Source organism: Poecilia mexicana, unplaced genomic scaffold (genome assembly GCF_051168715.1).
Source record: "Poecilia mexicana isolate PSO_F unplaced genomic scaffold, ASM5116871v1 scaffold_6, whole genome shotgun sequence".
NCBI lineage: Eukaryota > Metazoa > Chordata > Actinopteri > Cyprinodontiformes > Poeciliidae > Poecilia > Poecilia mexicana.
Genome location: NW_028263375.1, coordinates 16463122 through 16490740, shown reverse-complemented (window position 1 = coordinate 16490740; position 27619 = coordinate 16463122). Strand labels below are relative to the sequence as shown.

General features: G+C 39.5%; 1 protein-coding gene across 1 annotated transcript in view; it reads left to right on the top strand.

Moving 5' to 3' along the window:
- LOC106926354 (membrane-associated guanylate kinase, WW and PDZ domain-containing protein 2-like) overlaps positions 1-27619 on the top strand; it is a 102448-nt gene that overhangs the window by 29498 nt on the left and 45331 nt on the right. The window contains exons 3-5 of the mRNA XM_088006322.1: positions 17581-17700; positions 24145-24369; positions 27324-27552. Coding sequence (XP_087862448.1) covers positions 17581-17700; positions 24145-24369; positions 27324-27552 — 574 coding nt within the window. The remainder of the gene's footprint in view (positions 1-17580; positions 17701-24144; positions 24370-27323; positions 27553-27619) is intronic.

Genomic DNA, 27619 nt, shown 5'->3' with positions numbered 1-27619 from the left:
GCAATGTGATTAGCTAATCACTAAGAAATAACACATTCATTTTGATTAATTAATTACAAAGAGATGAACATGTTAATCTTTTAAACCCAACTAATTATCTGTTTTATCCTGCTTTCTTTTTTTTTAACATATAAAAGTTCAGAGCCTTTGAATTGTGTTTCTGGTTTACCAGTAAACCTGACATACCTGTCATCTGCAAACAACGCCGCTTTTAATTTTTGCTTCAAAACAATCTGATGTGAAGCTGGAAAAAACTGTTGTGTATAAAAAAGAGTTAGCCTAGAACCAAAACTGTTAAACTCTTTAGTATCAACTCTTTAGTACCATGTCAATGTCAAACATGCTGCAGCAGCTCAGATGTCAACTTCCACAGTCCACATTTCAAAATAAGTATTTTTTCAAAGAAGTTACTGTGAGGGTGCTGAAAATTGTCTCCCTCACTCAGGTAGACAATGAAAAATCTGCCTTGTTATGCTTTTATTTTGAAAACTAACTTCCTTTTTTTTGAGGTCAACTTCCTGAGGGCTAGCTAGCTTCATGGAGCGCGAACACGATGGCAGCCAGGCTTCACCTGCAGGGATTCTCTATTTGTTTTCATCCAATTAATCATAAGAATAATGAAAATAATTGTTAGTTGCAGCCCTTCTTGGAAGCTGAATATGTATATAAACAATAACCACCTTTGTTGTTGAGCTCATATGTCTATTTATTCAATTATTTATCAGTGGAAAAGTTTTTTGAATTGAAAATGTTGCCTATTTTGTCGACCTATTGTTTTGATTAAAACGTTAATTCACTGCAAACTCTAACTAACTCGATTAAAAGTCTTAATCAAGTCCCACCACTACTAATAAAGTTAGTGTGTATACTTTACAACATAGTTTTCTAGTCGGAGCAGCCTTAAACGCCAGTCAGCCATAACCGCAGAAGTGATTTGACTGTTTATTATCCTTTTAATAATTTTTTGCCCGAAGGCAGTCATTCAGGCTGATAATTGTTGTCGTCAGTATGTTAAAGTGTTTTCAATAACAGTGAGGAAGTTATTTCAATGTCAGCGATTAATAGCCATTGTGATAAAAGTTCCTCTGGCAGTGACTCACCGCTCAGAGGACGGAAAGGTTGTGAAAAGCTTAAGTAGCAACACTCTGGTAACGGTGTATGCAGAACATTTATGTATCTTTGGCAGCTAGTTGCTGTGTTTAACACCAGCGTCAAATTTGACAGTAGATTTGCTGGAGAAGCAGTGTGCACCTCCATTTCTGTCCTCCTTGTTTTCTGCCTGGCTCAGGCTGTCGGCTGTGTTTTAGTGCCGCTCAGGCCGACTGACAGAGTGACGGCCGTGGTAATGGGCATTGGCTAAACCTTCTAACACCTTCTCTCTGCTAATCCTGCACGACGCCATGTGCCCGTTTTGTTCACATTATCCCCCGGTTTGCAATGATATTTCAATTACAGTCACCTTCCAATCTTTTATTCGAACAGAATAATTATTATTATTCTGTGATGATGTAGTAATTACATCTCCGTAATTATCTGTCCATCATGTTGCAGAGCCTATACAGTGTAATGAAGACTCCTACTCTTCATCTTTTGAATGAATCATTGACTTATCTGTATCTTTGTTGCAACAAATCACTTTAAGACTTCCTTCACAATCGAGAAAAGTGTGAGAAGTCCTTTTAGCATTTTCAGAACCCCAGAAAAAATTTATCATTTACAGGATTAAAGCCTCATAATGATTAACAAATGCAGTTGTTTTCACAGTGATTTATAATAAATGAAGCCTTTAAAAGCTCTTGGGAAAACATGTGATTGTGATATAATTATTGTAGATTGAAATGACAGCACTGATTGCAGTTAAGATGTATTTATCCAACTCTTATCCTTTTTCCTTCATCGACACGTTCCCGTCATTCACCGTGAGCTTTAGCAGCTCCATCAGGGTCAGGGGAGTGTTCATCCACTTTAGGGCAAATATGATTTTAAGGTAATATTAAAGTGTAATAACCTACCAAGTGTTGCTTTCTAGTAGTCCTTTGTGGTGAAAAGTTTTGCAAAACGTCAGTTGCAGTTGAATAGTTTCTACTGTGTTAATGCACATTTAATCAAAAATCACAGCAGTGACATTTTACTACTTGTCTGTAATCTACATGACTTTAAATTCAAGCTGAAGGGGACATGTGGTTGTTAAAATCTGAGTCCTTCACTCCACTGCAGGACGGAAAATCAGCAGCGTTTATCCACAAGTTAAAAGTATCTCTGAAGAAAAAGTGTAATTCGCATTTACAAAATGAAGTTTTCCTCCACCAGCAGCTAAGTACTGTCACACTGGGCTGCGAAAGAAACATCAGAGCTCACAGATCAACCCTGGGTGTCCCCTGAACATCGTAAGCCTCAATTTGCAGGAATTAGTGGGACAGCTGAGGATGTTTCTGCCTCAAAGACCGGAGCTGTAGTTGACAAAGCAGCTCTGAGGTTCTCCTCAGGGTCCAGTCTGTTTGTGTTTAGTCTTCAGCTGAACCAGAGATGAGACTGAAGAATGGTAGGAGGCGGATTTACAACAGAGGGATACGTGCTGCACCAAAACTGAGAGAGGCAACCTCCACTACTCTCTTCGTTACTTGGCAACATAATGGTTTCTCTGGGTTGCATATCCAGTCAGTCCAATCGTTTCCTTTTTCCTTATTCTTATTTGGGGTTTTATGGCAATAAAAAATAGAACTGGACGCTCATCATACTTCTGTTACTTTATATCCTCTTAGTCATGTTAGTGGTTGAAGAAGACCCAAAAGCAGCAGGTAAAAACGTACCATAGATGAGAGAATTTAATGAAACAAAGACAAAATTCATCTTATAAAAAAAGGGGAACACAAAAATCCAAGCAAACACAAAAACTGAAGACATGAAGGGATTCCAGGTGGGTACACGGAGAGTGACGAGGTGTGACAAGGTAACAAAACGAACTGGCGACTAGTGAATTAGTGAGGAGCTTAAATACTGGGAGGTGTGGCTGATGAGTAAACGGGTAACATGTGTGAGTAGTTAGAGCAGGAGCTAACTGGGGGAGAAGGGAAAGAGAAAGTGGCCCGGAAATAATTCAAGCACTAAAGAAACATGATACACTAGAGCAGAAAATAACTAGAAACGAGAAAAACAACAAGAATCACTGAAAAGGGGAAAACAGGGTAAAAAATCTAAGGAACACCAAAGATGACAAAAATAACAAAAATCCAAAATCAAACTTAAACAACCCCAGACCTCTTTTGGTGTTTTGGGGTTATTTGACTCTTAAAACACTCTTAAAAAATTATTTTCCTAAAAACATATTTTTTTGCCCCGTCAATCTTATCACAGTGTAATAATAACATTAAACTTCGGGCCCCAGTACTCCACTGTTACATGAACAACACTATAATAATAATTTTTTACATCCCATAAAGGCATTTTTTTTTTTTTTTACCATTTCCTCAACACCACCCCAGTAACCAAACCCAGTAGGACGCTTTCCCATGATAAAGAGGGTTCTGATCAAGTTCTGGTGCCCAATTCTTATTCCACTCAGCATTATCTCTGATCTCCCATTACTCCCTCTGTTCTTTGTAACCTCAACCTTTATTCTGAATGCTGTATGGATCTCTTCCTTTTGATCCATTATCCCACTGAAGTTTCAGCTGATTTTTGGTTTTTGAATTCAGATTAAATCCACAGAATATAACAGAAATGACCTTTATTGTCTCTGTGGTGAAATTCAGATGTCAAAGTGACAGGCAAATGAAACATGGAGATTCACACATAGATAAAAAATATATCTATATATACTAACTGTAGAATAAGGGCACAATTACAACCTAATATGTCCAACATCTTATAACTCGTGTCACATTGTCTTATTATTGTTTTAAATGGTGGTATCAACTCAAATTACAGAATATGATGACAACTTCCTGTAAAGAGTGTAATAGATGAGACTCCACCTTTGGCATTTTTGAAAACTATAAGCTTTTGGGTCGGGAGCCACCACTTTAGAAATACTTGTCTCGTATACTCTTTTGTTTATTTGACAAGTCAAAGAATTACAGATTTTGAAATGGAGCTGATCTAACTAGCAAAACTTGACTTTTTTTTCAAGCATATTTAAGTCTATTTTTTGTACTTCCATGCCTAAAATGTTACAAAAACTGCAGAACAAATCTAGAAATTTAAATCTGGTTAAGTATAGTAACAAAAATATGCAGAAACCCTGTGCTTTGAGTTGCTCCTCTGTTAAATGTGAGTATTGTTCATCTACATGCGTTGCTTGACTTTTTGGGAGTCCTACGCTCAGTGTAGTCAGGCGTCGCTGAAGCATCAGAGTGACACATCGTCAGATGGCTAACAAACCAGTGATGGTGGTCCTGAACGCTGCTCTGCGCTGCCCGCCGGGGCTGTTTGTTGTCGTGGATTGAAGCGTTTGACAATCACTGTTTGGTTTTTTTGTTGTTTTTGTTTTTTTCCCCTCTCGTCTGCAACGCTCTGACCATGCTGTCAGAGTCGGTCTGTCAGCTTGACGAGCAGACGCCACTCTGCATCACAACATGCTGTCAAGGACGTGGGAGGAGGTGTGTCTGGCTGTCAGGGAATCTGTATGTGTGTGTGCGTGCGCAGAGCTCGAAGGCTCACATGCGGACATCAACTGCATCCTGTTATGTCATTGGGCTCAAGGATAGCCTGCTGCACCCCAAACATAATGAGCCTAATATAAGAATGTTCTCTTTGATACCAGTGACATGCTGCAGACTTTGTATTTAAGCTGCTGCGGTTGTTTGTCTGTGAATTGAGGCTTTTCCTTTTGCACATGCACTTACCTCTCTTGGAGCGCATATGGCAAAACGGTTGCAGGATTAACACTCGGAGGACATTCCCAGATTAAAAGTGTCTGAAGATGTGCTAAAGAGTGAAAACTGACTTACAGTTCCTTGCAGAAGTGTTCTTGCCCCCTTGAGTTTCCACATTTTTAATTTTAATTGGAATATATGTTGTACACCAGCACCAAGTAGCACAAACCTGTGAAGTGAAAGGAATGTGTTAAATTTTTTTATTTTCCGTTTTTCCCTGTGCCCCTCTGCTTGGCTACCCGTAAATAAAATCATATTTACAAGTTGCCCAGCTAATCATCATTCTTAATCTCAGTCTTAATCTCCTAGTAAATCCAGGCGTTCTGTAAAGGCATCAGGGGCCAGCATCATGAGGAGCACAACAGATAAAGTCAACACAGAGTAAGCTTTTAGATTTTGTGCAGCAGCATTAAAGATGGACGTCCCAGATCTCACAGTACTTTGCAATTTAGCAAATTAGCTTAGCTAGCTTTCCAAGCTGCCAATCATCTTAACTTTTCTGGTGATGGTAATGTGGCATCTTTCAACCAAGGGATCTATTAGCAAGAATAGCTTCACTGATTCTTACTTATAATCTTTTCACTAAAGGGCTAAAACAGTGGATTATTCTGGCCAATGGCAGCTTTGGAGGAGCTTCAGAGAGCCTCAACTCTGGTGTGAAATCAACCATAAGAAAAATTATGGAGTTTATGGAAGAGCGATGTGAAGAAAGCAATTCTTGAAATAAAGTTTTGTTTGCAGTTTGCAGCAAGCGATACGTCGTACACATGGAAGAATGTTTTTCTTTTTTTGTTTGTTTATTAACAAACAAACAAGACTTAATGCATGCTGGGCCACAAGCACTACACATTAGGCTGAACACAATAGCCCCATAGTGAAACATGGTGGTGGCAGGATCATGCTGCAGGAGGATGGGGAAAGCTGATGAGATGAGAAAATTCAGCAAATACATGTTTGAAAGGCCTAGTCAAAGTTCAGACTGATACCAGACTAATATTGAAATCAGATAATGGTCTGGTACTGACTGAGGTTGGCCAAACTGCAACACGCATCACAATTTAAAGATTTTTATTTACAAAAATATTCAAACTATGACTCAGTTTCCTTTCACAAAGTGTTTTTGTCAAACAAAATCCAAATAAAATTCAGTGAAGTTTGTGTTTGTGATGCGACAAAACGAGGAAAAAGTCTCGAGACACAAACACCTTGACAAGGCGCTGCATGCGCTGGAAAAGCAAATGTAGAAAAGTTCTACAATAATTGCAACAATGACTATATTCTTGTGCTTTTGGACTGAAATTCAACCATTTATTTTAAATTTTAGGGCATAATTGACCCCTTCAAGACGAACAGCGTCTTCTGTTTGAAAGTGGAGATGAGATTGTTAAAATAGACTGAAAGAATCAGAAAGTCAAAGAAAAAAAAATAAGGTAAAAGAAAGAATGGGATCAGAAAACAGACTGTGGGGGGAAGGGATGGTGATAAATGTAGACATGAGCTACTTTAGACTCCTAGAAGATGGGGAAAAGGGGAGAAGACAGGCAGAGAGGCAGGAAAAAAGAGGATGGAAAGTGTAAAACAAGAGGACAGAGGCTGTTGGGAGAGCGGACGTGCTCCGAACAGAGGAAGAAGGCAGATATGAGGGAGTCTCGTAAGTAATTCCCAGGGGAAGCATCTCTTCTCCTGCTCTATACGCAGAGACATCAGCAAAGAGGCTCTATAAATAGCCCGAACAGTGAGCAGCGCATTTCTGTACTCAGATAGCCTATAAATACATGCAGCTTCTGTCGGTTCACATCCAGCGTTCTGGACTCGGGCTGCCCGGCAGCTCTGCAGCCTCTGACAGGGAATCCTCCGGTGGAGACACAGAGGAGGGGCACATAAAGATGTTAATGGGGAACAGAGCCAGGATGCATAGGGTGGAGATCGTGATGGCGTATGACGCACGCGTCTGATAATGATAGCAGTAATGAAGATGACTATCATAATGATGTGAGGAAATGATGCGCGGAGGGAGAAAGAGACCTTTATAACCCTGATGAATGCATGATATTTTAAAACATACTGTTAATTTTCATCCCAGGTCTATTAGACAGAGCGCTCTACCTTAACGATTAGAAAGTAAAGCAATAGAAGGCAAAACATTAAATACTACTGATGTTTAATAAAATGAACGTTTACACTTGAACTTGCAACACTTGTCCTTGTGACTGCTTGTCTTGAGCTAAATAAGGAAACACGTTTCGGGGAACAGTTTTGTTTTCTTTAGTGATCCTTTAATTTGTTTTAATTTTAACGTTTCAACGAGCTTGGATGCTTTGGAAAGTTCCTCCTTGTCATCTTTTATTTATTTAGCTTTTGTTTTCAAGATGGCAGCCTTTCTTTTAAATCTTTAAATTTGATTTCACTGGTATTTCTTCACTCTTCCTGAAATTTTTCTAAAATTGGACATTTCTTTCCACTACCTACATAAATAAATTATAAAATTTTGAGGATGCCTCTTAAAAGGAAGTCTGTGATATATTTGTATTCAAATCTAGTATCACTGTGTCTTTTGCTTATTTAAAAAAAAAACCCAATCAAACCAAATAGAAAAACATTAGTTTAATTTGAAATATGTAATACAGTAGAAAACAAAAGATTTGTACTTTCTTTTTTTCTGACTTTATTAATCTTTTAGCCAACATTAAATCCTTTATTTGTGTCCCTTTTCCATTTTGTTCATGTAATAATCAAAGTGTTTTTTGTTGATTTTGTTTGAAAGACCAACAAAAGTGATCCAGTGAAGTGGAAAAAAGAATAGAATATGTTTTTATTTACTTTGCTAAAAATAAACTTGAAAGTGTGGCATTCATTTACAATCAGCCCCCTTCTCCCTGAGTCAGAAACTTTCTGGAACCACATTTTATTTCATTTACAGCTGCAAATATCTTCAGGTTTCTACCAGCTCTGTACATCTGCAGACAGACATTTCTGTCCATTCATCTCTTTCAAAATATCTCAATTTCAATCAGGGCCGAGAGTCAAGAATATAGCAGAGCTGCGCAGGAAAGCCAAGGCCAGGCTGGAAGTTGATTTTATTAAGAGATGTCAGAGAAGGAGAGAAATACAAACGAACTCCCCACATTTTAAAGTTTTATTTGAGAAGACAGTTTAAAACCATGCATGTTTTTCCTTTCCCGATTTGTTTTGTGTTATATAACACTGAATAAACATATTAAAGTTTATGACAGAAGATGGAAAAATCCAAGATGCATGAATAGTTTTGTCAGAAGCAGCACTGATCAAGACTAGTTCAAAAAATACATCAATCTTTTGTGTTGCACCGATGGTGACAGTAAATCAATCATTTATGTAAATATGTCTTTATAGCGATCAGCTATAAATGTACTCTAATGTAATTGTTTTAAATTGGTTTTATTAGATTTTTTTCATCGCTGATTTACTGATGTCACACCTCATAACGTTTGATCATCATCTACATCTTAGCTAGCAAAATACTTTGAACTATTTATTTCATTTCTGTTTGCATTTAAAAGCCGTCTCCATCTTGTCAAAGCACATTAATGGACATTAATCAGCTGACGCTCCAGGCTGCAGTTTTCCTTGCTCGCCTCTGTCGACGTCACACTCATGCAGAATATTTTGGCTAACTGACCTTTTGCTATGAAGCTGACTTAAACTTGAATTCATTATGCTATTGACGTGAAAGTCAAATGGACACTTGCTATAAATATGCTGGCCCAAAATCTGCTGCTTCGAGCCAACAGTCAGTCAGTGCCTATGTAATTATTTCCTCAGCAAAGGAAGCTGTCATATTTACCAGATTCCTCGCTGGCAGTCATTTTAGGGATGCTAGTCATGATCATAATGGTTCAATGAGCTGATAAAGATACGATTCATTCCCTTTGTGTTTGGATCTGTGGGAGAGTCTATTGTATGTGCACAAAAACACACTGCACTTATCTGTGGATGTCTCTTTTTTTTAACTCCTGTTGCATTGATTATTCTGTTTGCGTGCTGAGATTTAATAGGGCGGGCTGATAAATGAATCATTTGAGTGTTACATGCCGTTCTGTGTTGCTTCTGTATGCATGTGTGTTTCTATGAGAGGAGAGAGAAAAAGAAGTACATCATCCCCCAGGGACTCTTCTTAAAGGGGTGATTTGCCTGCTGGCTTGCTCTTGTTAAAGGCCTGCCTGACATGCTTTGATGTGGTTCTGTGCTCCCTGCAGTTTGATTGGCACAATGGATTAATGTTGTTGCACAGATGAAAGAGACAGCGAGGGGATTTCGTGAAACGAAAACCGCAAATATTGAACGTGATTAATGAATTTGCGTTGTTTGCAAATTGCTTTCTATCTTAAACGTCTGGAAAAGCGTTTTGTTTCCTTTTTTTTGGTTTTTGCTTTTGTTTAGCTCGATGCTCTCACTCGAGTTGAGTATTTATCTTCACACTTCTCCACTCAGTGTTAGTCTATGATTAGAGCAATGAGTCCCTATCATGGTCAGTAAGCAGCAACACCTCTGAAATCCTAATTGCTTGCTCTGATTGGTGTTTTCTTGCGCACACACACACTCTGAATACCAAACTGGTGTGCCATCATGACCCGCTCTGTCGTCCTATGTCAGTCACTCAGCTCTACAGACTAATAAAGATGCTTTTCAGGCTATTGCGGCTGATTTCCATCGCCACAGGAGACACCTCAGTACAAAGGTAATTTCTCAATGTCACAGCCCTGCTGGTTACATCAAGCAGCACTGTTGTGTCTCAGCTCAATATGCTGGACCAGAGAATCGAGCTTTGTTGAAGCCTGGTTTTTAACTTGGAAAGGGAATTAGTCTTGATCCTGATTAAAGTGCATTGTTCATAACTGAATATTTCTACTAAAGGCTGAGGGATTCTGGCTATAGATGTAGCTTTTTGTCTAGAGGAAGAATCTTTCCTGCAAATAGTGATGTAAAGGTGGTTTAAAGGTGTTTTTTTCCCCCCACAAAATCATTCTTAGATAATAAGATTTTGTCTATTTTGTGCTTTTTTTCTGATCTGTTTTACAGCGTCTCGTCACTTAAAATCCAAGTGAGCTGCTGGCAGCGCCCCCAACTCACGTTTACAGTGGCTACAAACTGCCAAATCTTATAGCCCTACAACTTTGAAAAGCATAAGTGGAACCTCCGTGGCAGCACGGAGTATGGAAACCATGTTATTTCAGTCTTACTTTGTGGAGCATTAGTTATAAATTAATGCACAGTAGGAAAGGTCACTCTCTGGTCTGCCTGAAGTCTGCAATTTATCTCCATGCTGACTTCAACTCGACTAAATCTGAGCACATCCTCAAACCGGAGTGGGAATTAGCATGGGGAGGTGAGGCCTGCAGCTCCAATCAGAGTCAGACCTGTCTGCTTGAACACCAGTTGAATGACTATGAGGTAACCAGGTGTGAGCTCTCGGTGGCGAGGATGTGACAGTAATTGATTGTTGTGCAAGGCAGTGACCTGTAGCTACGCGCAGGAGAAAGTGATCAAACTGAGAGGCAGAAACTTGTAACACCGAGCGGCATGTCTGACATAAATATTACTTTGGTACAGCAAATGTAGATGTAGCTGCTTGTTACCATGGCGAGTCTGTTTCCCAGGTGGTGGTGACATGTTGTCGTCGGAGTGTTGCCATGTCGCACCGCTGCATCTGCAGCTCGGACTTTGTAGTGTAAATAAGGATGCCAGTATGTGAGCTCGATCATACCTTCTCTGCAGACCTGCTGTCATGCCTCACATCTGCCAGCTGGGACGGAGGAAAGACGGGATGAGCCCCGTGGAAGAAAGAGAGCAAGAGAGAGGAAGATGAGAGCATAATGAGGGAAACAGGAGAGTGGATTAAAAAAGACAGAGAAAGGGAGTAATGGGGACAGAGAACACCAACACGGGAACAAATGGATGGGAAGAGAAATGAGGTAAATTGGAAACAAGAGGAGGCCAATTTAAAACAGCAAGGCAATTAGACAGACAGACAGAGAGAGAGAGAGAGACAGACAGGGAGACGGTCTGTCCTCCTCTCTGCTGTTGTTACTCTGCTGCTTGCTATGCCATGAAAAGATTCCTGGTAAACAAGCTCACGGTTTTAAAGAGTGAGCATTCCCCCTCTGTTTGATTCTTTGTTTTTGTTAGCAAAACTTTCCTTTATTTCCAATTACCTTTGCTAAAGATGTTTGGGTAGACATGGGCATTTATACTTTCTTTGCAAATTAGGATTCTTTTAACACGCCGTTGGTAACTACAGTTGTCAGGGCCTGCAGAGAAAGACACAAGTGAAGCGAAACCTTCACTTTCTGTGATTTTTCTGGTGCAACACAATTAAAACATATTTTTAAGCAAATGTATTTTTCTCTAAGCTGCACCCAAAGTGAGCTTGACAGTCTCTACAGAAGAGTTTGGCCTGCAGCTTTAAGGGTTATACAGTTCAATCCTAGATGCATTTAAGGCCGATTGGATTAGGGACCCAGAGGAATCTAGAAGTGGTTTTTGTTTACTGGTTCGCAGACTTTGAATCGAGCAAGGTTAAAGAGGATAAACAAAAAGCAGCCTGTGCCGATTCAGCTGAACAGGCATCCGAACACGCAGTCTGTGCACCGCGGCGACATTTCGCTTGACGTTCATTAACACACAGGAGACGTGCGCTAATACGTGTGCGCACCTTCATGTATAAAATCCTCTTCTGAACACACCTGGGGATTATTGCAAGAGAGCGGCACACCTGTTCACCTCTTGGAGAGTATTTTTAGTCGCCGTTGGATTTTGGTGTTACAATAGACTTTGTAATAAATCCAGTGAACTCCCAGGACAGCCTGATGCCGGTGATGGATGAGATGCTGTGAGAGACTGAGCTAGGAGCCCGACCAGGGACCGACCGCATCCACTCTTATTCATTAGAGGTTGTTACACACTCCAATTACTGTACAATCGCCTCACGTATTCGTAACGCAAATGTTTTACACAAAGGGATTTTTTTTTTTCTAACAGTGAATCTCAAGGCTCTAGAGGACATAATTATGTCAGTAGCTCTGTGTGTATAGATTAAAGTATTAGCTTTTAATATAAAAGAACCATTCTTTGTTCCCACACGTACTCGTGCTGAGACTGTATTATTGGACCGCCTTTTCCTCCACCCCTTTATTATGATAATCAGCCCATCGATAGAGCTATTTTTAGCTCCTAGTCGCTGCCGCTCTGCTTCTCCCTCTCGGTGACTTCCTGTGTAATTATATAAATATGCGTATGAATACATGTGTACATTCTCAAGCACCTTTGCAGACTGCAGGGTTAACCAATCGAGCTTCTTCCTCGATGACTCCATGTCTGCTGGTGCCTCTTTTGTTTTTCTCTGCCAGTCCATTATTCAGGAAAGGTCTTTGTCCTCTTATCGTTTGACACCCAGCTGAGTTATTTCAGTGCATCAGCTATTTCAGCTTTACTTCTAAATTGACTTTCCTTGTTGTGTTTCTAAGTAATCTCTCTCTCCTTTTTTTCACACACACATATACACACACACCCCCACACCCCCCCACCCCCACACACACACACACACATCTGCCCTCCCCCATGTGAGAATGTTTTATAGTAGCTAGTTGTCATGGTTTGGACCAGCGAAAGTCTTCATCCTCTAAAGTGGCAGCTTTGAAGCTTTTCATTGCTATTATATATTTAAAGCATTTAAGCCATAAATCTCTGCTCCGCTTAGACTCCTACTCACCTCTAAGAGGTTTGGCCACGCTGTCTGATTGCAAAGCGAACACCTTTTTTGGCCTGCAGCCTGTTTTATCCCTTTATTAGTAAGAGCACGACATCCAATCAATAGTTAACAGCAGAAATGCTTTTGCCTCCAGGAGGGCATCACTTTCTTGACTGTGCAGTCTGCTGTCTTTTTTTTTATTATTTGCTTGTGCAGCTTGTCGTGCCCATTAATAATTACTGCACCATTTTGCATAAAGCTATTTGCAGTCATGTATAAAATAATACCAGTCCAGCATCTCCAACCAGATCAACTTCTGTTGTTGGTAGAAATTATTTGTCTACCTGAGAAATAATTTACTTGTAGGTGCATTAGAGGAATAGAAAACTCATGACATAAATCCTGCTGACTGCGATTAAAAAAATAAATTAAAATATGTTCTGTCAGGAATATTATTCATCATTTGAAACAAGCAGTAGTCAAAGAAGCTGACCCAGTTCAGGAAGGAAGACAGCAGATGTTGTACATGCTGATTATAGTGCATTTCTCTCACAAAATCCCAGTACAACGTGTCATTTTAAACATTAATCAAAAGCTGCATGGTTAGAGGAAAAACTTGGTTAGGGAAGAGAAAACTTATAAATAGCAGAAAATGATCTAAAATGATCTTAAATACTTAAAAATGTAAAAAATATGAAATCCTATAAAAAAAACTAAACAGTAAACACACACTTACCTGACTGTGTGTGTATTCCTGCAAGAATGTGTGACCATTTGCTGTTTATGACAAACATAAAAGCACTGAGAGTTTTCTCTATGACTAAAAAAGTCCTAAATATGTTCAGTAAATTTGCCCCTAAAGAGAAAAGGTGAGACATTTTATGATCTAATGATGGCAAGATTATGTTTAGATCTTGATAACTTTTAATCCATCCCTTAAAAACTGAGTTTACACTGAGGAGCATATAGAGGTAGGTATTATGGTATGGGCATATTTCTGTGATGGCTCATTTATCTCTCCAGAAACATGAAGAGATTGTCTCGCCTTATACCAAAGGAGGGATTTCAACACGACAACAATCCCAAGCACACCGCTAAGAAAGCAGCATCCTGGTTCAAATGCAACCAGATTGTTGTGGCCATCCCAATGCTCAGATTGAAATTCAAAATAATTCTGTTTCTGAGTGAAAACCAGGAAGTGCAGAAAATTCAATTCAATTCAATTCAATTCAATTCAATTCAATTCAATTCAATTCAATTCAATTCAATTCAATTCCAACACAGGCACCAGAAACTGGTCGACTGCATGTCCCCACAGACATTTAGTTCCTACTTTAGGAAACTAAATGTTTGAATTTATAAAGAAAGTAGCCCAGAATGCATTTGCGTGTATGGAAATTAAACTTTTATCAGAATTTTGAGCTGCAGCTGTACCAACTTTATGCTCACATCTAAGCCTGTCACAATAACAAATTCTGCTGGACGATAAATTGCCCCAGAATTTATTGTGATAAACAATAATATTGTTGTTTTGAGACCATTTTCAAGTAATATTATAGTAATAATGGCATAATAATGCAAGAACACATTATCAAGGCTCAATTAACTTTAAATTCTAATGAACATTGGAAGACATTTGAAATATCCAAAATAAATAAAGAAAACAGAAACAGTAAATAAAATTAGGTATGAAGTCTGTGTAAACAAATTTATTCTTCAGAAAAAGGGATAATTGAGACCAAAGCACCAGACTGAAGACTTTTATCATTCAGTTTTTGTTAAAAAGAGATAGAAAAGAGAAAAATATAAATCAAGCCAGTGAAAATCGTTGAGTTTCTTTTAATTTATCATTTGATTAATTGATTTATTGTGACAGGCCTACTCACATTATACTATTTTGAATGCAACATCGGACATTTTTGTGAAGTCACTCGAAGGAATGTCCTGCCTTTGTCCACCAGTGTCCTGTGAGTTATAGATTTTATTTGACCATCTCTGTCCTCCTTGTTTCGTCTCAGAAACTAAACTGGCAAGATAAAGACAGAAGGGTGGCAACAAGAGCAGAAGAAACACAGTATGGATTTTTCTGCTTAATGAAAAGATTTACTTTGTCGGTATTTACCATAAGCAGTGGGGACTATTAAGAGCAAGTAGTAAAGCAGAGAACCAGGTAATGTGCTAAACCAAAGGAAAAAGAGGAAGCGTCAGCCTATCTGCTTATATCAAACTCTGGATGTGGATCAATAATCCCAGCTCACATCCAACGAGACGCTTTCCCCTCCCTGCCTGTGTTCGGCCGGTGTGTCCAGCAAAGGAAGCTGTGGGAGAAGGCCATCAGCAGGTCATCAGTATTCCTGCAGGCTCTGCCTACTCCGGTGTGGGCTGGAGAATAATTTCATTCTGATCTTACAGATCAATAGCTGTACCCACTGGAAGGCGACCAGCCCCGCCTGGCTGAGCCGATCTGAGCTGCTGCAGTATTCAGAGCCACACATGCTTGGCTGCTGCTTTTTTGAGATTTTGGTTTTATTAGTTTGACCCAGAGCTCAGCGCGCAGAGTGGAACTCATTGCAAGTACCTGCAGAATATCTTAACACAGATGTTTATTGTGCAGGAAAACAGGTCAGCAAGTTTATGTTTTTCAAACCAGGCTGAAAAATTACTCAAATAAAATGAATGTTATAGACGTAGCTTGATTTGCAGTGTAATTATGATAAAATAGGCTTTTCGATGCGCTCTATCTTTGTGAAACATTTCATGTTAAGCGTTTGCACTGACTGAGTCAGAGGACAAATGAGTCAACTCGTGGGGGTGGGGAAGATATTTATTATACCTCGTGATATAATGCAATTCAATATAAAAAAATGTTCAGTGCAGCCTAACGGATTGCCACAAAAATAAATCAATACTTCTCACACAGTGAATAATGGAAAACAAGTTATTTTCTGTCAGGTTTTGGTTTTATTACAACATTTGGAGTCTAGACAAAGTTTCTAAACAGACAGGAAGGAAAAGAAAAACATCTATATTTAGAAGGCATGGATAACTGAATACAATGTGATAATTGTTTATTGATTCATTATATCAGTTTCTGGCTGAAGCATTTAGATGCTGCTAATAATCCAGATTAGCAGGGAAGTAATGAAAACACAGACCTCTTCAAAATTACAACAAAAATTTCCTCAGTTTTAATTTAAATTCTAAAGATTTTGTTATTTTTATTGTTAGATTTGTCTTGTTTAATTAGGCTTTGTGTGGCTAATAAAATTATATTTATTTTGTGATTTAAGAAGGGGAATCATTCACTTCTTTTCTCTGAATAAATGAAACCATTGTTCTGAAGCTGCTTTTTGCATTAACCTCGACCGTCTTAGTCTGATGTCAAAGCTTTGTTTTACATTTAAGTGTGATAAACACTTTTTCTGCATCACTGCTCATGAAAGAAACTCTCAGTATCTGATTTCTGAGCATTCCCTGTTTTCTCATTATGTGGATAATCTCCCGTCCTCACTCCCAGCGGTGACAAGATACTGTTGGGAATGTTGGGTGGACACGCCACGGGAGCGAAGTGGTGACAGACAATCAATAGCGATCTAATGATTAAGATATCACACTCCAGGGAGAGTTAATGTGCATATGTGTGAGCGCCATACGCGGGTCCGCAGCACATCCGTCACCTGCTGCTCTAATCTTCATCACAGTTCTGCTTTCGTGCCAGGAAGCCAGTTTACACCCCTGACCTCATTCCTGCACACATAAAGCTTTGGCGACTACCTGAGGTGTCACTACATTGGGTTTTTATTGTACTGTTTGTCATTTATGGTGATAAATTTCTTGTCATGGTAAGAATTTAGATTCATTGTTGTCATGATAATTTGCAATCAATGTTTTTTTTTTTTTTAAAAACCTGTGCTTATTGTTGGGACTGTTAGTTTTACTATTTTTTTCCACTGTTAGTTTAATGAACACATCAATACATATCAATACATTTGAAAATATGACTATGATTAAATACATTTTTTATGTGACTGGTGTCCTATCCTAAAGAAACATCTTGCAAACAGGAATGTTTAGCAGTATTTGTGTTTGTGGGGCTGTTATCGCGGCGACACGCAGTCGTATCCGCTTTTAAACCTGAAAAAGAAACAGTAAACAGTTCTGATCGTCACTTTTATTGTTATCATGACAGTACCACAGAATATTATGATACAACTTTAACTCCATACCTCCCACCCCAGCTGCATGGTGAAAATAACCCAGACTTCCTTTTACTTTGCCAGGCCAGTGACTGTTTTCTGGCAGGATCGATAGAGATCAGGGATCAACACCAGCAGACTTCACTGGGCCCGAGTGAAAGTCCACTTGGCAGTGACACAAACACACCACCTCATTAAACTTAAAACTCCCATCGCTGCCGTTACACACAAACCTAACACTGCTGCACTGATGAAGATCTCCAGGGCACTGACGGAGGAAGACTCTAATTGCAGCATGGTAATGTGGAGCCTTTGCATTCCCTGCTGCTTTGACAACAATCCAATCGGTGCAGCATTGTGTGCAGTGCATTGGGGTGGGGGAGGTTGACTTATGCCTGGCAAAACTGCCATATTGATTTAGTCATATTACTAAAGTGGCACCAGATTGGCTTTTAGGGACTGAGTGACTGTGCTTTGCTGTTTGCCGCTCCTCGCTACTCGCCTCTGACTGTCGCCCCGTCAGAATCTTGTGAATGGATCTTTGGCGATCGGAGGCAATGACTCTTCAATCAGCCTCTTCACTTCCATTTCCTTTCCCCTCCCACTTCCTCCCGTACACTTTGTAGCCTCAAATCTGCCATATTTTCCTGTCCAGCCCCCTTCTTCTTTATTTCTTCCTTTCCTCTTGGCTCTTTCCCCTGCCTTCCTGCCTTTTCTTCTCAAGTGTCCTATTTGGCTGTAATGACCCCTCTGACTCTGTTTTTCTCTTCCTCTCACTCTGCAGGTACCACCAGGCAGCCTAAGGAGGGGGAGGTGCCAGGGGTGGACTACAATTTTGTGAGCGTGGAGCGTTTTATGGAATTGGAGCAAAGTGGAGCCCTGCTAGAGAGTGGAACCTATGAAGGTGAGCACCGAGGAGACAAGCACAGGTGTTGGTTTGGAGGAACTCACGTGTCAGTCGAGCCGTTTCTCTCGTTCCGAACGCTCGTGCTGCTGCATCTTTACTTGACTAATCAGATGTGTCAGGTGATGCTCTTGTACGCAGCTTCAGTAAACACACCGAGGCTTCAGTTTTATAGCTTTCAGTCATTGTTGAGAACGTGTGTGTGTGTGTGTGTGTGTGTGTGTGTGTGTGTGTGTATGTGTGTGTGTGTTAGCTGAAGCAATGCCAGTTGCATGTCATCTCAAGTCTGTGCATCTCTGCTTTGCTACTGTCAGGGAAACATCTACAGATGGAGGATTAGCTGGTTCATTTGCCCAGAAGAGATTTTAACAGCGAGCACGGCCGAGCACGCTCACATAAATGTTGCGTGTAAATGTGCATGTGAAGAGGTTACAGTCATCAGCGTGGTCATGTGTGCCTTCCCTTCTGCACATGTTCACATCACGGTCGTTTGCTTCTTCCATTTTTATTTATTTTTTCCTGTGGGTCTACAGACTACTTTTCCCCCCAACAGAGAGCTTAGTTGTGTCTGTTTGGGGAGGCTGTCTGGCTGCACTGGAGGTGCTGCAATTCATTTTGGGATTCAGATTGAATTAGGAAAAGGGAGAAAAAGAGGGCGGAGGCTTTAAGGTAAGAAAATAAAAACAAGGACGTGTCTGTAAAAGCTGAGAGTGAAGTCAAATCATGATTTGATAGAAATTTTGGACTTTTATTGGTGTGTTTGGACTGATTATATTTCCAGACTGGAGTGATTATTGAACCTATGATGAGTTTTAAAAACGAGAGCCGGGTGCACAGGTTTGACTTTGTCAAAGTCGTTAAACAACTTTCAGAGAAGCCACAGAAAGTTTCTAGCCTTTGTCAGGCTGCCAGCGATAAATCTGTCAAAGGCCAGAATATCTGCTTGATCAGCTCTGGTTGGTTATCAGAGAGTAAAATACAGAACAATTTGATTTTACTCCCATTTCTTAAATGCATCAAAGAACATTCACACTTTTATGGTCTCTAGAAAGATCAACAAAAGGCTTGTACTTTGATGCTCTATATTATGTAATTATTTAATTTTCTGTTGGATTTACAACTACAAACGACGGTATATTTTCCTCTATTAGGTGTTTTAGTTATGAAAAAGGGAATCCAGTCAAGAGTCAGACTGCCTAGTCTGACATAAAAGAAAAAGCAGAAATCTAGTTTTGCCAGGAAAAGCCCTCTTATCTTTTATCAGAAATAGTACAGCTCATATTGATTGATTTCCTGCTTTCTCCATAATTAATTTTAATAGGAAGGATGCCTGAGCTGTTGTCCTGTTGGGAAACCCAGCAGGATCCTAACACTGTTATGAAGGCACTGTTAAGTTTTATTGCATTTAGGCCTGGATGTATTAACAGCCACAATTCAGGCCCTAAAAAGCCAATGGTTGCAGACAGCTGAAATGGGTGGATTGTATTTTCTCTATGCAAATCAGAGAATATTCTCATTAAGTTAAAAATTAGCATAGAACAGAATATTATGGCATCCTTTATTGTCCCGCTGTGGGGAGATTCTGGAGTGGCACCAGCAAGCAAAGGACGGCGGGAGCCTGCAGATTCACACAAAGGTAGAAAATTATTCAAAAACAAGGATAAACACCTGTAGAGTAAGAGGAAATGTGCAACTGAGTAAAAATACTGGATACGCATGTAAATCCGTGCATGAAAAACAACAACAGACTATTTACAAGAAAAGTAAATAATGCTTCAAACGCACCATTAAAATAATCAGATTGGGGCTTTGGGTGAGGGTATGGAAACTTTCAACCTGCACTGTCTGATCTTTATTTTCATCAAACATTTTGACCAGGTATTATTGCAAAATCAAGACATTTTACGCTCTGGTACTCCATGAGTGCTGTGAAAAATAATTGCACAAACTGCCATCTTTTCCTCAGAGATAACCTCACCTTTGATCCTTGCTGGTATTTTTTTTTTAAAGTTACATCACAAAGCCTTTCAAAGTTTACAAAATCTGTTTGAATTAAACGTGCCTCAACGTTAAAATGTTCAGCGATTCCAGACAAACGGGTTCTGTCCCCAGACCCAAAATCTCCAGTGAACAACACAAACAAACTGGTGCTGGCTGTCTCAGTTTTACAAAATCACAAAATACGCAAAATTATAGAAGTCATTTCATATTTGGGTAGATGTGCCCGCAGGGAGATGTTTACCAGGAAGCTGAATTGCTAAGCTGCAGTAATTTTGAAGCTGTTATAATAACCAGTATTTTAGATTGCAACATTATTCTGTTTCTTAATTTAAGAACCAATAATGTTCAATTCAAAGATAAAATGGAATATAATTTAAAGTTATTTTTCAAAGCGTGTCTGAAATGCTGAAAAAATTCCCTCTTACATTCTTTTTCATGTCTGAAAAATGAATGAGAGAAACCAGACACTGACGTGAAGCCTTAAAATTTGTAACATAACAATTATACGTGCTACACATGCAACCATTTGAGGTGAGTCAAAAGACGCCGGTAGACGTCTCAGTCAGTATCAGGTGAGCCTCTTTGAACCTCTTCAGGAGGAACTGGAATAAACTTGCCTCAGTCTGCTTTATGTTCTCTGAAGCCTCTCTCTTGGTCGGCTTTGAGCTTTCACAGGTGGCTTCTCGATGCTTTTCCTCTGTCATCCTCCAGTCTTTGTTTACCTGAGCCTGTGCGCTTACATTTACATTTTCGACAGGGCGCGCTGAATTCGCCTTGAGAGCGCCGAGGTAAATGTGCTTACTGACAAAATGGAAGCCTCTTCTATGATCCTTCTGCAGCATTAATGCTGATCCCCTTTTTGTCATTTTTTTTTGACGCCTCTTTCTATCGTCTCCACTTCTTCTTTGGCCATAGATTCTTGACTTCAGTTTTCTGAAGAGCTGCATCCCTGAACTTTTTGACATGGCTTAATAGAGATGTAAAATCCTAAGTCCAAAGTACAAAAACGTCAGTAATGTCAGACTGAGCTCGTGTGAGAATAAACCGAGTAACTGCCTCTCCAGCCTCCTTCATCTTCCACCGAAGCACCAATCCTGGTAAAAACTAATTTAGATTCCTCCACAAGTTTACAGACTGTGTCTCTTGACTCAGGCTAATGAGTAAAAACAACTTGTGTTTCCTCTTTGTGACCAACCCTTCGCTTTGAAGGATTACAAAAAAGGGATTATGAAGCAAGACATTTTGGCTCCTACCCACAAGCTACTCTGTCACAAGCAACTGTGTTAATACTTTGACCTGCAGTAAAATGGCTGAATGTCTTTATATCCTTGTCTCTTCTTCACTGTGCTTATCCTACGATATACATTCATTCAACAGTGATTGGAAGTGTTTGTTGATTAGCAGATTTATTCTAATTTAGCTTTTTTTTTTTTGTCACATCTGGATGTGACAAATCCTCAAAACAAAAGTTTGTGCCAAAAAACATTTTGAAATGATGTTGTTCTTTTCAGATGAAGATGTATATGTGTAACCCGTATATGTTCGTCTCAGGTCCAGTAGGTTAACTTCACGACAGACACGTTCAGGTTCATTGTATTTATTCCAAAAAATGAGAAAATCAAGTTGGTGGTTAACGTCAGTCCAGCAGCTTCTGCCTTAAGACATATTCATCAAACTTCTTTTTCATTGGTCAAATATTTGAAAACTTGATTTTTTTTTGTTCAGCTCTGTGTATTAACAAGGAAGAAATATCACTTGTTCTGATTCAAATTGTTCTCCTTGAGCAGTAACATTTCTTTTTGATAAACTGAAGGTTTTGAATCCAGCAGTAACATTTGTTCTGCCCCCCTGAGAGCCTTGGATTTGTGGATAAGAAGACAAAATATAAAGTCTTTTTTCTCCTGGGCTGAGAGTTGTTGTGATGTCTCAACGCTCCTGGGTCTTTTGATGGGTTGAGACTTTAGCACTGTCAGTAATCTGTGGTTGTCTACATGTGAGAGACTTTTAGAAGGATCTGCACACGAAATCCACAACAGAATACTTTACAACAAAAAGAACTTAAAAGTAAGAGCAGGTGTTAAAATTTTCTGTGGCACACTTGTGAATTTAAGTTGGAAAATTAGGTGCTGTGGGGTTTTTGCAAACAAAATCAACAAGTGGAGAACAAGAGCCACTATAACAGCCCACACATGAACCGAATGCTGCCTTTGAGCCTTTTATTGCATCAACACACATACTGTTTGCATAAATAAGACGGAGATATATAATTTCATATTGAATAAAACAATATGCAGTCAGAGGAAAACTAATCCTTGCTTGATCCTCAGAACTCAAGAGGGAAAATAGCAGGCAGACAAGTTTAACCACCTCTATAAAAGCAGTAGCAAGAGCCTTGACAGTTTGTTGATCTGTAACCTACAGGTGTGTGCTAAAACAATTTAAATGAGAAAACATATCAGCAGTCGAGTTACAGAAGCAATTGTTTACTATCCATCAGTATGAGAAGGGTCACAACCCCTGTTCTGAAAAATGTGAAGTCCTTCGTTTCGCAGAAAGTTTATTCACAAGTGAAAAACCTTTAAGATGCTTGTTGCTCTTCCTCAAAGTGCACAGAGACCTGCTGCTATTAGTGATTTTAGAGGAGCATTCAATGGACCAAAGTAGGAAGGTTGAATCCTGATGCGCAGCACCGGATGGCATAACAACAAATTATTCTGGACTCTCTCCCAAATTGGGCCGTGAACAGCGCAACGATATCCAACAAAGTGGCAAAACAGAGAAATAATTAGGGTGCAGGAATGGCCTAGTCAAAGTCAAGACTTCAGGCTGTCCGAAATGCTGGAAAATGTTGCATAAACATGCTGTGCAAGCTGAATTATATTCACACCCATCGGGAATATCAATTAAACATTATTTTCATTTAGTTTGTGTGTGATAGGAAATCATTCAGTTATTTGCATCATGTTTACATTTTGTTAAGTGAAAATTATTCGTAGCGATCAAAACCTACCTATGATTACTGAGCAGGGTTGGACTTCAGCTTTTGAGGTTGGTACTCTAATCCCTAATCACCCTAATCTTTAGATTAAAGTCTAAACTCAGCAGGAAGATGTTAAAACATTAACATTAAGTTAGAATAAACATGTCAGTCAAATTTAAATACACTAGCAGTATGAATCATTTTGGAATTGACTGCAATTCTGCATCTTTTGGTAAAACTGAACTCTCCCTTAACCTCTTAAAGGCTTTTCCCAGTGTTAAGGATGCCAATTACATTTAGCAACATGCACCCCAACTTCAATTTTCACGCTGTCCCTCCTTCTAACACTGTAATAATCGCTCTCCAGGCATGCTTTGCTAATTCTGTCCAGAGTAACAGTTGCAGCTGAGGAAAAGTGAGATTAATTAAGAGGAGCAGACAGCTGGTTAGGGCTTTAAGAGGCTGCAAACTACTGAATCAGATAATTTAGCTCAGCAGCGATGCAAAAGTTGTATTTAACCCAGTGGTGCTTTTGAAAATAACACTTTGTGCCACTCGAGTGTGAGTCTATCCACTAAAACAAAACTCAAACGCGTGTTAAATGTAAAATGCTTTTATAAATGGGCTGCTTTTTATTAAAAATAAGAAGGATTTCCAATAACGTCCGCCGGCCATTCGGTTTCTGTCTGTCTGACAATCTCCTCTTCAAGGTTGCACCGATCAATCCCACTGACGAAGCGGTAAAATAAAACCAAGAGAATGATGGGAAGGAAGTCTAAGGGAGCTCTGAAACCTGAAAATTCACAGAAAGAGGGTAATCTCTTGGAAATTTGTGAAAGGGAGATTGGAGTGTGGAGCAAAAGCAACAAGCCTCTGTTAGTCAGTGGCTGCCAAAAGCTTACAGTTTGTATCCTTTCTGTAAGATTATACTGCAGCAGAATGCCAGGTTTTGAGTAAATTTCACTCAGGGGTAAATTAATACCTGGAGAGGCTGCTCTGCTTTTTCACCACTGAGCTGCTCACACACTTATGTATAAAATGTTATTCTTTGATTGTCCAGAAAGTAATGCGATGATTCTTTCGTGTTGTAGGTTGGATTTTGTTTTTATCTTTTCTGTTGTTTTTCTTTTTAATTACCGTAATAAAAGATGTTGTTGTTTTTAAGTGTTTTTAAGAGAGTCATAGTTGCCAGACTGTATCTACCAGAGATGACCACTAATGGCTTCTTCTTCTTGTAACCTGAGCCTGCAGATGCACAACATTGATTCATACTAATGTTTAGTTAAATTAGTTAACAGTCAGTTTTTCAGTCCAGTTATCTGCACTCCACTCTGTCTATATAGCTGATTTGAATGGCAATCATATTGTCACTAAGACCTCCATGCCGACGTCACGTCACCTGACAGCGCTCCGTTCTGTGCTCCTACATTCAGACCTCTGACCCAGTAGCTCTCTGCCCTTAGATAACTTCTACGGGACACCGAAACCTCCAGCGGAGCCGTCCCCGGCAGCCCCTCCTCTGAATGTGAGTGAGGCCCTGCTTCCCGGAGCCCGGCCGAGCGCCCAGGGCAAGAGAAAGAGGAATCAGTCGGTCAGCAACATGGAGCAGCGCGCCAGCCTGGAGCCACCCGAGGAGGAGGAAGAGGAGAGCCCAGTTGTCAACGGCAACGGAGTGGCCATCACACCGGGTACGATCACTGCAGGGAGACAGTGCATTGTAAAAGCTCATACTCTGTTTTTCCCAAGACAGAGTAATGCATACTACAAAGAAGGAAAGTCATGCAAGACTTTCAAAATTATTTACTAATAAAAATCTGAAAGGTGTGGCGTGCTTCTTGTTTTCACCCCTTCTGTCAGTTCCCTACAGAATTAATTAGTGTACATTTTTATTTTAGCATGAATTCAGCTGTTCTGTGAAGCTTGCTAGTTAGTGAACAAACAGCATCATGAAAACCAAGCATGAGTGTGTGCTGATCAGGAAGACCAAATAATTATTTCACAATATGCGGGGAAAAAAAACTGCCGTCACCTCGTTAAAGAGCACACATCTTTCTATTATTTTCTCTCACAATATCAAGTTAAAATAACTAGTTATTTTACATTTGAATAATTTAAATTTTTGTTTCAAATTGCATGAATAAAATTTCTGATGTGATAAGAAATCATATTAAACATTACATTTTTGCCTTAATGACACAGGAGTCAGATCAATGTAACGCACTTCCATCTCAGGACACAGAAACATGCCGCTAAGCATTCTGGGAAATAGTTACCACTCTTTCTTCTTTCAGTTTTTTTTAAGTGCTAAACTAAAAATTCTAGTTTATTCAACTCTTGGAAGTTTGACAAAACTAATTAAAGGTGAACACAGCTTACTTCTGTAAGTTTGTCTTTCACAAAGTCACACATTAAGATTCAAAATCTAAAACTTTAAGTCAGTTTATTTGGCTTAAAATGTCGAAGATAGTAGACGCAACTAAATGTGGTTCAGATGTTTTACAGTGTAATAAGCAAATATTGGGAAGGTGAAGATCTGATCAGATAAGAAAAAATAGACCTAATCAAAGTTGAAAGGAAGACAGTTAGAGCTAAATACAGGATAATCTTCAAATATAACCTGGTACAGGTTGTTAAAGTATTTTTGCTTCGGTTTTGGAGTTTTGTCCCAAAGTCCATTACTAAATTAACTTGAAAATTTATTGACCCTGGAGGCCGAATACATATAAAAGTCACATTTTTCAAAGTTTCCACTTCATCTTTAAGTACTGCTTTGATTCAGCACATAAAATCCCAACAAAACGCATTCAAGGTCGAGGTTTTAAGATAACAAAATGCGATAAAGTTCAAGTTTATAAATACTTTCACAAAGCATTGTGAATTCAACAGCTTTGAGGTTTTTATCCGACATTTTAAAAAAAAATCTCCTTACAACATAAAGCATGTTGTGTTTTAGAACAGCTGTGACGGTGAAGACATTGTATTTGGATTTCTGGCTGCCTTTTAGTTTCGTCCCGCTGGAATGATTGAATCGAACCGGAGCAACAAGCCAGTTGTTACTGCAGTTGTTACCTATCCTTCTTACTGTCCCCTAAGGTAAAAAGCGTCTCTCTTCCCTCCTGCAGCCCGGTGTCACGTCTGCAGCTCAATCAGCAGCGCCGACAAACTGCACCCTGAGCAGTTGTAACAAATGTTAACAGACTCTGCTAACATGAGTGTGAACTGCAAAGGTTAACAGTAACCTTATGTAACAGAATGAACAAGGGCACCGTAATGTCTCCATTTTTAGTCACTGGCTGGAGTCTCATAAAGGCTTTGGCTCCCGTCTTTCTGTCCTCTCATTCCTCCGTCTCTCTTGTTGTCTCTCTGCCACTGGCTTTTGTCCTTGTTGCTATTAATACCAAACGTCCCTCTGTTTCTCTCCTCCTCACTTTTCCCAACCTCCTGATTTTTTTTTATTATTATTTTGTCCCTGTGGACTTGTCTTTGCTGCCCCCACTCTTCCTTCTCTTTTCTCCATCTGTCTTTCTTGTCCCTTGTGAAAGCATTCCATGTTTACATTTTCTCTTCGTGTATTTATTTTTCCCTCATTTGCAGCAAAAAAAATAAATAAATGAAACATCACAGTATTTGATGTAAAATGTGTTCTTTAAGTTAAGGAACAGGACTATAAAAAGTATTTTCCCTGTTACAAATTTGTTGTTTTTGTCAAAGTAACTTGAGTGAATACAAAAAGCCAATGGGAGAATATAATTACCCATCTTTTAAAATCATATATGAAATGTGATTAGTCACATTTATTTTATTCACTTTTATTAGCCACACATTTAAATTGAACTTGCCTGATAATATAAAAGCAACAAGTTATGTCCTACTCTAAAAATATTCAAGAAACGTTGTTCATCTATCAGAGACTGGGCACAAATATTATCCATGGAATAATTTAAAGATGGTAACCACTGCTCAACACAAAGGCCGGTCGCATTTTTTCCAAAAAGCATCTCGATGATCCTAAAACCTTTTTTTTTGTGAACTGAGAAGAAAAAAAAAGTCACTTTTTGAATGTTTTGTTACATCTAGTTTAAAACTAACACGTAATTTCAGGAAAAGCATCACCTATTTGCTGCTTCACAATCTAGTTGACGTACCACAATTAATCAAGTTTGATTTAGAGGAAATTACTTATAATTCACCAAGGGTCAGGCTGGTTTAGATCAGCAAACTACATTCATATTTACTCATGTCGTCTTTGTCTGATTAGTTTGATAATATGAAACATTTGTGACAACAAAGTCAGGATTATTGTAGAGTAACTTTTCAACATTTCAGAACCAAGCAGCGGGTTTCTCATCTTTCCACCAGCCGTCCTCTCTCCTCTCATGACCTCTCCTTGTGTTTGTGACTCAGTCTGTGACCCCTATAGTTTCTGTCTTTCCCTGTTTTCTCAGTTTCTGACATTCCTACGTTGTTTTCTGCTCATGCTGATTGTTCTTAGACTCTGCCCTCCCTCCCCGGCTGCCTCTGTCTCCTGGGGCTTCACAGTTCTGCGGTGGCTCTGCTCTGACTCATCACACACACCAAGTGTGTAGTGCGCCCTCACATCTGCATGTGTGTGTGTGAGAATAAGTCTGTTTTTGTGCTCCAGAGTCCAGTGAACACGAGGACAAGAGCACAGATGCCTCTGGGGAGGTTGCAGCTGAAGGGTCCAGCCAGGCCCCGGCATCATCCGAGCCTCCGACTGAAGGGGAGGAGGCCCCAAAGTCTCCCTCCAAATCCCCCTCCAAAGTCCCCGATGCAGACGAGGAAGAGCTCGGTCCTCTGCCTGACAACTGGGAGATGGCATACACGGAGAAGGGGGAAGTTTACTTTATAGAGTACGCCGCATTTTTGTTTTCATGGCTTGAAATTATGTGATGTTTTTCACTGTACCTATGTTGTAGT